At 43.8% G+C, this 10,857-nt stretch overlaps 1 protein-coding gene across 1 annotated transcript in view; it reads right to left on the bottom strand.

Annotated features, from left to right (window-relative positions):
* The window catches only part of SMG5 (SMG5 nonsense mediated mRNA decay factor), a gene marked incomplete at its 5' end in the record, with an annotated part of 21,476 nt that extends 15,362 nt beyond the window's left edge, over positions 1-6,114 (bottom strand). Inside the window, 4 exons of the mRNA XM_009705658.1 lie at positions 1,233-1,322; positions 4,393-4,549; positions 5,219-5,342; positions 5,972-6,114. Of these exons, the coding sequence (XP_009703960.1) occupies positions 1,233-1,322; positions 4,393-4,549; positions 5,219-5,342; positions 5,972-6,114 (514 nt within the window). The remainder of the gene's footprint in view (positions 1-1,232; positions 1,323-4,392; positions 4,550-5,218; positions 5,343-5,971) is intronic.
* Positions 6,115-10,857: the final 4,743 nt, after the last annotated feature.

Below are 10,857 nucleotides of genomic sequence, written 5' to 3'. Positions count from 1 at the left end.
TACAGATTAAAAATACCACAAAATTAGAAATACTGGCCAAGTCAACAAATCTATCAAAGAACTGTTCTTGGTAAAACGCAGAAACATATGGAGTTTGCCAGGCCTGTCTGAAGCACTTTTAACTGCACTATTCTGCACACCACAACCCCTGCCACTTCAAGGAAAGGGGATATCCCTCGACACTTACGGCAGCATGTAAACAAAAAGGAAGAAATTCTTCTGCTCCATGTGTTAAGTGCTGATTCATTTATCCTTGAAATAACTCAGAGTTGTGCTCCATTTTCCAGTGCCTCAAACAGACTATATTCTACACTACAGCAAAGCGTGAAATCTCAAGCAAGTCAGCTGACCTAATAAAATATCTGGCTGTGGCTAGACTGGACTTTATTAGTTGTTCTTTGGGCTATTTTTTGGACAACAGTAGGTATTTTGGAAACCTTAGGTGAAAGCACTGTGAAGAGGTGAGCACATTTCTCTCCCACCAGTCAGATAAGTCATTCTTACTACCCCCATAAGACATTTATTTGCAATGCCATTTTTAGGCTGATTCATGCACAACGATAATGCCAAACAGCTCTCAAGAGCTTGAAGGCTGCTGCATGTCAAGCACATTTACCCGCGCCACACTTCAAATAGCTGTTTTTCACACCGTTACATGTTTTCTCACTGCCTTCACTCCTACATGTTCACAATCAAGCAGGAAGCTGACACACTTACCACACACTTCAGAAGGTCGTGACTGTGGGATAGACACATCTGCTATAAAAAGGATGACACACAGCCAGACACAATGACAAAGAACCTGGGGTTTTGTGGTGGCCTACCACTCTGGACAGATTCACAATATTGCTTAACAAATCTGATTTTCAGTCACACTTGTGCTGATGACAGTGGCTCTGTAAGGCAAGCTTAAAGCAAGTCTGAACTGAGAAACTCCGTTTCCTTCACACTGTCTAAACAACATAAATAAAGGCGAAGGCTTCCATTGTTACACAGCCAGAGATACAGCTGTTTACCAATCACAAACTCCTAATCTACTTGCCCAAAAACAAAGCTCGGTTCAGTTAGCCACAAGGATTTCGGCTTACAGCAGTCATGGACAAACGTATCAGAGGGAAACCAGTGTCTGCAAGTAACTACGGCTGGTGACTAACAACGATGGACTCAGCACTGTACAGGCAACATCTTTTTAATGTATTAAAGGTTGCCCTGAAAGATGATGCTGTTCTTACCTAGATCTCCCAGATAAACCAGACATCGGTGACATGCCATCTGTGCCCACTCCATCTCCTTCTCCGATGCAGACACAGGTTTCTTGCAGCCTACAAGAGAAATATGAAATCACATACACCACTGGGCAAAGGCTGCTGGAAAGACACATGAGCAGCCTACACCTCTGCCTGAGACACCCAACATTTCACAGGATGAAAACAAAGACCACATGGTCAGACCACACTGTTGCTGTCTGCAGCATCTTATAGATCAGCACCGGTTCACTCTTGTTCTTAAAACGTGGAAAATAAATGTAGAAGATACACATAGACGCTGATGCTCACCCACTCCCCCTTCAATTCCCTGCTAATTAGTGGCAGGACATGTCACTGCATCACTACCAGTCACCGAAATGACTGTCACTCAGACTTTGTCTACAAGGTATGCCACAGAGAGCTGGCTCCATTCCCACTCAGATGAGAAGACAAAGGCCAATTCCTGTCTACAAGCCATGTGATCGTGTTAACATAGCATTGAGCACAAGCTAATAAGGCCTGTCGAGAAGCTGATTTTGTTAGCATGGTTAATGAGGCTTTTGGATGTGAGCTGGTGCAAATCCCTGGAAGCCAGAACAAAGTCAGAGCACACCTGCACCTGGCAGTAGCATACAATGTGGACATAACCTCCCTAACACTGAAGATGAAAACAAATTCATTGTCTCAAGACTGAGATCTAGATTTAGGACTGGCCAACCAAAAAGGGAGGAAGAGAAGTAAAACAAGGAAAAGTCAGGACAGTAAATCTGTGTTGTAGGTGGTGCAGCTGCAGTCAGTTAGGAAGAACTGCCTCTGGACAAAGCTGCCTTTGCACCCAGAGGAGGGCAACAGAGCTGGTGAAAGGGCTGGAAGAACATCCTGTGAGGAACAACTGAGGACTTTGGGCTGGTCTAGTTTGGAGACATGGAGGCTGAGGGGCGATCTCACTGCTCTCTGCAGCTTCCTGAGGAGGGCATGTGGAGGAGGAGGTGCTGAGCTCCTCTCCCTGATATCCAGTGATAGGATGCGAGGGAATGGTTCAAAGCTGCATCAAGGGAGGTTTAGGCTGGACATTAGGAAGCATTTTCTTGCTGAGAGGGTGGTCAAGCACTGGAGCAGGCTTCCTAGAGAGGTGGTCGATGCCCCAAGCCTGTCAGTGTTGAAGAGGCATTTGACAATGCCCTTAATAACACGCTTTGACTTTTGGGCAGCCCTGAAGGGGTCAGGCAGTGGGACTAGACGATTGTTGTAGGCCCCTTCCAACTGAAATAGTCTATTCTATTCTACTCAGAACTTACAAAAAATACAAGGCAGTTCAGGCAATGGCAAGTGTCAAAAGCAACAGGGGAAGGCTGTAGCCAGCTGATCGGAACTAACTTAAGCCACCAAACATGACTCAGTTCCTGGGAGGGGCTGCCGCTGGCTGGCAAGACAGAGCTTCCCATCTCCCCATCAGCACCTTCTCCCCAGCCAGCAGGGCCATGGCTCCCGAGATCAGAAGGCAAAGGCTACTGCGTTCTCGCTTCCTCTCCAGAGAGGATTTACTGCCACCGGGCAGACCAGTGTCACGGATTCAGCCTAGGTCCAGTCTTCCTGTTGCCAAGGACTTCCACCTTCTGGAGGAGAAAACTCCCTCAAGCAGGAATCTCAAAGGAAGATTTTTAAGACCAGTCCAGCCTGCAGTCTGAGTCGCTTCCCTCTTGGCTTAGTCTAAAAGAGTGAAAGTGAAATCTGGAGCCTTAAGTGACCAGTGAAGAATAGTTCCCACTTACTAACAGGCATTGTATGACTTGCATTACGCAAACACATGGCCTTCCAATCTGTGTCCACGTACGCTATTGGACCCATCCTCCCTTTTTTTTTTTGCTTTGAATCCTCTTGTTCCCATTTATATAACCATGAAGTTGCATCCACCCTAATTTGTAGTTCATACAGGATTCTTAAACATCCATCTTTTCCAGATATGCAAAGTTACCTCTCTATTATCCAGTTACATACTCATCTGCTCTATCCTTTTAATTAAAGAGCCTAAACACATTAAGAAACCTGAATAAGGGGAGCTTTTCAATGCAATCATGCACCACAGGGTACAAACCCATCTGGAACGCGCATTTTGAGAATTTATTAATTCTGCAGTACTGAGATACATTTCTCAAAGCAACAGTTGCCAGGGACATCTGCCTTCTAAACCAACATTTCAAAGCCAATTGTGATACAATCACCTCCCAGAACTAAGAATAGGATATCAGCAACTAAAACATCCTATTGCTAAAGACATACTAACTTCTCGTATGCCAGTTTCTGCCATCCTCCCCCCCGCCAGCTTTAAGAACGTCAATTAAACCCTTGCTAATACAGTTCACAAAAGCATACAGAGGCTTGATTTCTCACCTGGACCCACTCAAACAAAAACATGTGCCTTGAGGCCACCAAGCACAACCCAGGAGCAAATGTGAACATACTACTAGGTAATCGAGGATGTGAATATCTATGCAGCCGTGAGCTGTTTCAAGACTGTAAAGACTCTTATTCTTCCTCCTCTAATAAGTAGGATACCTCAAATTACCTCGCATCTAAGGGCACGCACAGAGGTGGTTACCCGAGACAGCTAACATACCTTACTGTGTTACAAGAGCTTCTTCACGTTCTCAAGATTCAACAGCAGTTTCAAGGCTACGCACAGTACAACTAGGAAGTACGTGAAGGGAGCACAGATAGAAGGGGCACCAAGAAGAGGAACAATACCTTACATCTAGTGAATAGGAAGACTTGATAAAAATCTGTTGATTTCAAGAACCTCTTCCCCCAACAGCCCATTTGTCTGCTTTAATTAAGCTTTTAAAAACCTTCTGCACAGCCAGAAGTGCTCTTCATTTTTTTCCATAAAAATCTGCCATCACCAAACACTTACTAAATAATTTTCTAACAGCATTTTCTTCCTGTTAGAAACCCTTCTTTCTTCCCTAGTTTAGTACTAAAACCACCAACAAAACAGTGCCATGGAAAAGACAGCAGGACAGTCTATTCTAAACAGATAAAAAAAGATAATCCCTTGAATGCAGAAACAAAGATGGACAAGCACAAGGCGAAGCGACCTGGCTGGGATTCAGGCCTTGCCCACGAGTCCAACGCAGTGAGCACTAACCTATTAGAGGGTCGGTTACGTGTGTCCAGTCAATACAGCATTGCAGCTCCAGCTGATAGTGAGACTGAATGTAGAGGAGAAGGTGCTGGTAAAATCCTATGCCAGCAACTAAATGAGTCCGGTATGCACACTCCAGAGTGCTACGGCTGTGAATGTGCTGGAAGGAAGACAAAAAGAGAATGTTTTAATGCAGCCCGGATAATATTTCAGGCTGGCCACCCAAGTTATACCAAGCATGAAGCAAGATAGCGGGCAGCTCAGCTGTGATTGGTTTTGCACAGTTCTGCACAGTCGCTCGCTCAACAATGTTGTATCAAGGGGTATTTAATAAAGGTCAACATCAAGAAGGAGAAATACTTGCCGCAACAACAAATAAATAAAATCAAGGTGTCTGGTTAGAGCACCTTAAATACATTCAGACAACCAGATCACCAGGAGAGAGTTCATGGCATTAGAAAATACAAATGTGAATACTGTGAGTATTTTCCAGTGACCAATCCCAGTAAAAACAATCAGCACTGACAAAGCCTCTTACGACCATCATTCTACACATGGAGATATCGGTCTTTTGAAGACGGGAAGATAATAATTAAGCAAGTTACACTGAAATATCTTCTGCAATGGCAGGTCTCTCAGCATATTATTAAAGTTTACCTGCCCACAGCTAGATAAAAAGTGTATGTCAGCTCCATGACTAAAATTCATGAGTGCCCGGCTTCCTGCCCTGTGTTCAGACCACAACTTCTCCAAGCAAATGAAGCTTTTAACTTGGTGTCACCCATTGCACAGCCAGAGACTTTCTCATGCCAGAGCCATAGATACCTGCCTTTTTATTTGTTTTAATGAGCTGGATAACTTCATAGTAAACTTTTCTCCAGAGCAGTTCTTCTGCTTTTCTTCCATAATCCACCGGATGCAAGAACATCAGCTTCACACACAACTCCCGCAGCCTGCGACAGACAGCAGAGAATTCACATTTAGCTACAGCAGCTTCAAATACAGCTGCTGCTACATAAGCACGGAAGACAAAAATCTGAATTCACTACAATGGATGAGCTAGGCCATTTGGTGATGGTATCGCTTGTATCACCCCCACACAAGAACATCTGGAAAAGCCATACACCCAAACAGTTACCTTGGCTCAGCTGGCCACCAGTAACTTCCCAAGTCGCAGTAATGTCAAGAATTGTCTTGACAGCTTAAAAAAATCAGTAAGAAAAATCATCCCTGCTAGGCACCTTCTGAACCTGATAAAAGATTTCACATGCATGTAAGAAGTTTCTTCACCACACAGTTTTTTAAAGATAATTACAAGGAAGGCATTGGCCAACATGAAGATCACTTATTTGTATTACAGCGACACCCAGGAAAGCCTCCAGCCATGGACTGTATGGTCAGGTGGTGTTCAAATACAGATCTGAAATTTAGCCTCTGTTTCAAAAACCTGGAGGGATCACAGGCAAACAGGTGCACTACAAATCAAATACACAGTGAAAGTGCAGATTCAAAACCTCCACATGTTGCTTCACATGGATTTTCCCCAGTCAAAACCAAAAAACAAGTGCCCTGCTCAACTTACTTGTTCCTCAAGCTGATGTTCTCTGGCTTGAACACTTCTTGATACGCTGCCTTATTACCAAGGATGAGATCCAATCGATGAACGGCCTCTACCACTGCTCTGCAAGGTAAGACAGAAAGAAGAGTTTCAGAATAGCAGGTTATCTGGGATTATTTCATGAAATCTGGGATGTCTGCACAGAACCATACTAGCCTAGTTAATTCCATTATTAGCAAGCAGCACTATACTACCACAGCATATTAATTGAGTTCCTTTCTGCAGTCTATTTTAAAAAGGTTATGAAAAGAAGAAAAAAAAAGTAGAATTACATACACTGTAATGATTTTGCTGCAAATCAGCTGCTTAATCAGCAGTTACCAGTCAGAAATGTCTTTGGACATGTTAGCAGCTTTTAACTTCAGCAATTAAATTATGCTATACATACACTCAGATTAATTTAAACATCTTAAACTCTATGATTAAAAAATTGATTGATTTCAACAATTACTGTTTTGATAGGGTAAGAGTCAAACCTCTACCAATTCCTGTTTCCTTAACAACTTGTCTATGAAAGAAGGTAACTCGCATCATTCTCGTTTGGCAAAACTTCCTGATCTTCGTTAGTGATTCATTGATTAAAGCCCTTAAATACCTCTCAGTGATAGGTAAGATATATCTGAAACCAGCATAAAATAGGAAATTCTTTATAAGATCTTTTTTTTCCCCTGAAAGACAGCTAAATGACAGACCAAGCAACCTCCAAACCTCTGAGTCATGAAGAAAAAAAAAAAAAAAAAAAAAACCACGCACACCCCCAAAAAAACTTCTGTGAATCACTGCCCAAGACTTTCCTCCTGGAGGAGGAATACCACACCGTGTGTAAAATCTTAAGTACTCAAAACTTTGTAGCTGTGAACAAATCGGACTACAATTCCAGAACATTGCAGTGAAATAAAACCAGGGACTTACACAAGCATTAGTGCTGACAGAAAGTACCCTCATCAATATCTCAGGGACAGTTCAATAAAGGAAAATCAACCAGCCATGTTAAACCCTTCTCAACAAGAGAGATCATCTCTAAACCTCTGCCTTTGTTAAGCCTGTATTTGAGGTCAATAAACTGACTCCTGAAATTAATTTTTCCCAGCTGATGACTCTACATGTTCCTCTAAGTAGTATGTTCTCCAAGCCGTCCTCAGCCATTAGCTTTCAAACTCCGCAGGTACTTGTTCTCCTCTCAACTTCACACCTACCTACCCATCATTCCTCGTTTGCTCTAATACCTTCACTGCTCCTGCTGCTCAGCCTGCCGCACACAGAGAGCTGCTTGAACAAGAAGTTGAAGACAACCAAGACGCACTCTAAATACAGAATGAGAGTGACCTGATCAGAGCAAACTTCTGCAAAGCAGAGCAGTTAGATGCTGCTACCAGCCTGCTCCCCCTCCCCGAAATCTCCATCGTCTGCAGAACGCAAACTGCCTCATCACGCTCACACCACGATGCAACGACTGCATCTTCTTTTCACGCACGTGCACAAATGGTTGCCAGATTGAATACAGGGCACTCGCATGGCACTTGCGAGCAAGAGCATGCAAAACCATATGCTAAGGAGGCAGGCTGAAACCACCACCACTTCCTTGAAAACTACAGACATTACTGTAAAGTAACTGATGGTTTCATATACCAGCCCCTTGCTAGCAAGGCAAGTCTCCTTTCACAAACCCACCACACCAAAAGGAACCTCCCTGAAAAAACCCAGAACATTCAGGAGCTCAAAAAGAAAATGTCCCATCTCACGCCATGTCACGGGAAGCCTTTCATCCAAGGGTAACTGGAAATCTCATTTGTTTTCAGCAAACCACAGAACCTGACAGATGAAGAGAAGCACAGCAAATAGAACTGTCTTACACAACGGCTTGGAGGATCAAAACACCGCAGAGTTGAGCAAACTTCTTCCTAATCATGAAGAAAACCAAGAACAGAGTAAGAATCACACACACAAATCTTCTACTAACCTTGACATCCACAGCCACTTCTGCTCACAAGCATCTTTCTCACATGGCCTGAAGGTCCTTTGCAAACTCTAACAACCTAATACCCTCAACAGCAAGTAAGACAAGCAAGTAAAATGCTTTTTGGTTTACAGGTAAAAGCCAGTAAGTATGAAGCATTCATCCAACCTCACAGCATACTCAGGGGGTGGGGGGGGACCCAACAAGCCTCTCCCACACATTTAGCTTCCCCAAAACAGATCTCCACAAAGCTGCAGATAATAACATATCCTTACTGCAACCCATGATTAATGTCACTGCACCTCTCAAAGACCCTCTGCAGTGAGTGCTGCAGCAGGGAACAGTGTGGCTCACAGGGAACTGATTTGTTTCCCATGCAGAAGGGTGACCAGAAGAAAGGGGAACTGCTGATTCATTCGATATCCAGAGAGAAGTATAGGAAAACTATGATCTTCTATTCTCAAAATAGGCAGTCTCCACATCTTCAAAAGAGCTGTAAAAAATGCATTCACTGTACATGACACGAATCGCCAGCTGCTGTGTGTCCGATACAAGCTCACATGTCACCGACATATCAAGGTGGGAAATGATTTCACGGTGACTACAAGCAGCCAACACTTGCATCCAAGGACATGGTCAGCCCTTAGGGTGGGATGTCATACATGCAGGTGTGAACTCATGTGTCCAAACCCTCATATGCAAGCTAACTGCATATGACTCCTTCTGCCACTGAATTCAGATTCCTTTACGGGCATGTGGTCCAGGTTCTCTCACCGCTCAGTAGCTCAAATGCTAAACAAGCCTCTATTTTTTTTTTTAATAATAGCTAAAAAAAAGAACGGTCACAAAATCCCATTTAAGAATCCTCCTGAGTTCAGCAGCAATAGAAATGCATCCTGACACTGCAGCATGACATCCATGAAATGACAGGAATTACTCAAAAAGCAGTTGTCAGAAGCCTCTTTCCAAGTTGCAAGCAAACAGACAGCTATTCAGCTGCCAACAGTATCAGTGGGTAAGAAATGTGATCAAGCAGTTAAGGCAAGCCTACTCACATGCACCAGGACTCAAATGCCTGCCAAATGTGTAGTACAGAAAAGTTTCCTTCCCGGGACTATCGGAGCGGGGATATTGGAAGGTATTTTGCCTTCCCCTTGAGCACAGGGTGGGACGCATCCCGGAGTGCGTCTCCCATAGAACCTTGTTTCCTGCAACAGTCAGGGATGGGCACGTGAAGACACTGGTTGCTTTTATGGGTACGTACATAAAGAAACAGAGAGTTGGTGACTTGAAAGCAACACGGTTTATCTTTTAGGATGTCGGTTCCCGAGCCGTAAAGCAGCAGGCAGACCCCACACCAAAATTCTCTTCTTATCAGCATGAGCTCCATGGTGCTGCTGGAAGAGGTGGATGCAGGAGCAAAGAAGAATCTGCGACAGCCAGTGATGACCTGCAAGGATCATCTGTCCACGGTGGTGAGGAAAGGGGACACAGTGAGGACAATAAGGTACAGGAGCCAGCCTCACTTCAAAAATGTTAGGAAACATCAACACAGGCGCTACAGACCATGCACTCATTAAAATGGAATTTAGCATTTGTTCCTCGTGTGGCTTGAGACCACGGGCTGAATTTTACTTAGCAGTTAAGAGGCCAAATTTTGTCCCAGTACCCATTTTTATACCTGCTGGGTTTAAATGTTGCTTTCAGACTGCACATCAGAACCACAGAGGAGGCAAATCAGATGCCAGTCTATTAAAAGAACCAAGTACAGGACATCATGCCAAGCAGGGTGTGGAAGTGGTCCAACGCGAAGTCCTCTTCAGCCATGCAGACACTGACCTATCACTTTCCTTCTGTGCCATTAACATTCCGGGATGGGGCAAGACAGCAAGGAGAATTATTTGTCCTCTCTCTATTTCTTTATTTAATACACCACTAAGAGCCACAGTCTCTGAGGAGTAGGACATTTCTCAGGGAAAAGAACTGCAGCCATTCATTTGTATTCTGGCATGTGTCAGTACACAAATAATACTGCCCAGAACAAGGCTGGCAGACAAGAATAGTAACGCAAAGCCAATGAGCTAACGGTTACCCAGAATCCAGGAAAGAAATCTGTAAAATAAACCCGGTCACCCTACGCTAAAACATACATTGTAAAACAGCACCCAGGGTAATCCAGTTGCCATATTCTGAGGTGAAATTTGGGGATTATCAATCCAGGAGGACTTAAATGGAAAAGATCAAAGACCATCCTACGAACAGCGATGGGCAACCTCATCTTCAAAAGGACACGCCAATGGCCAACATACTTGCCAAGGACCGTGGAGACCTGAGCTCAACTCCCACTGCTCTCAGAAGCAGACACAAAGCTGATCCCACGTGAGTACAGTTTATAGCTGGGAGTGTGACATTCAAACATCTGTGATTCAAAGGCACTGTTTAATCCGATGGCCAAAAGTTTCCAGAGACAGTCAGCCATCAAAGTACAACATGCTTCTTAGAGGGCAGGAAGTTACCACTTCATCTAACTGAACTTCAGGCTGAAATAGAGAAGAATTGACAAGAGACTGTTAAGGTAGAAAGCTTGCTAAGAGAGCTATCGGCTGTGTAGCAAGAAAATTTGTGGCCACTGCAGATATTACAAATCCTGCACTAAAATCACAATACTTACTTCCACTTAAAATAAGAGCCATCTCTATAGGGGTGTGGTTTTCTTTTTCCGCTATAAAAAAAGCTATAAAGCAACCACACACCTTACTCCGCCATAAAAATTTAAACAGAAAACTTCAAGTACTCCGCCATAAAAATTTAAACAGAAAACAACTGCTTCCTTGCCTTGATGACCAAACCCTGGTCAAGGGACGTTCACTTATGAGCTCCAGCAGCATAGTGA

The sequence above is a fragment of the Cariama cristata genome, unplaced genomic scaffold, assembly GCF_000690535.1.
Source record: "Cariama cristata isolate BGI_N322 unplaced genomic scaffold, ASM69053v1 scaffold11828, whole genome shotgun sequence".
Lineage (NCBI taxonomy): Eukaryota > Metazoa > Chordata > Aves > Cariamiformes > Cariamidae > Cariama > Cariama cristata.
The sequence above is the reverse complement of the archived record's forward strand: the minus strand, read 5'-3'. Positions and strand labels throughout refer to the sequence as shown.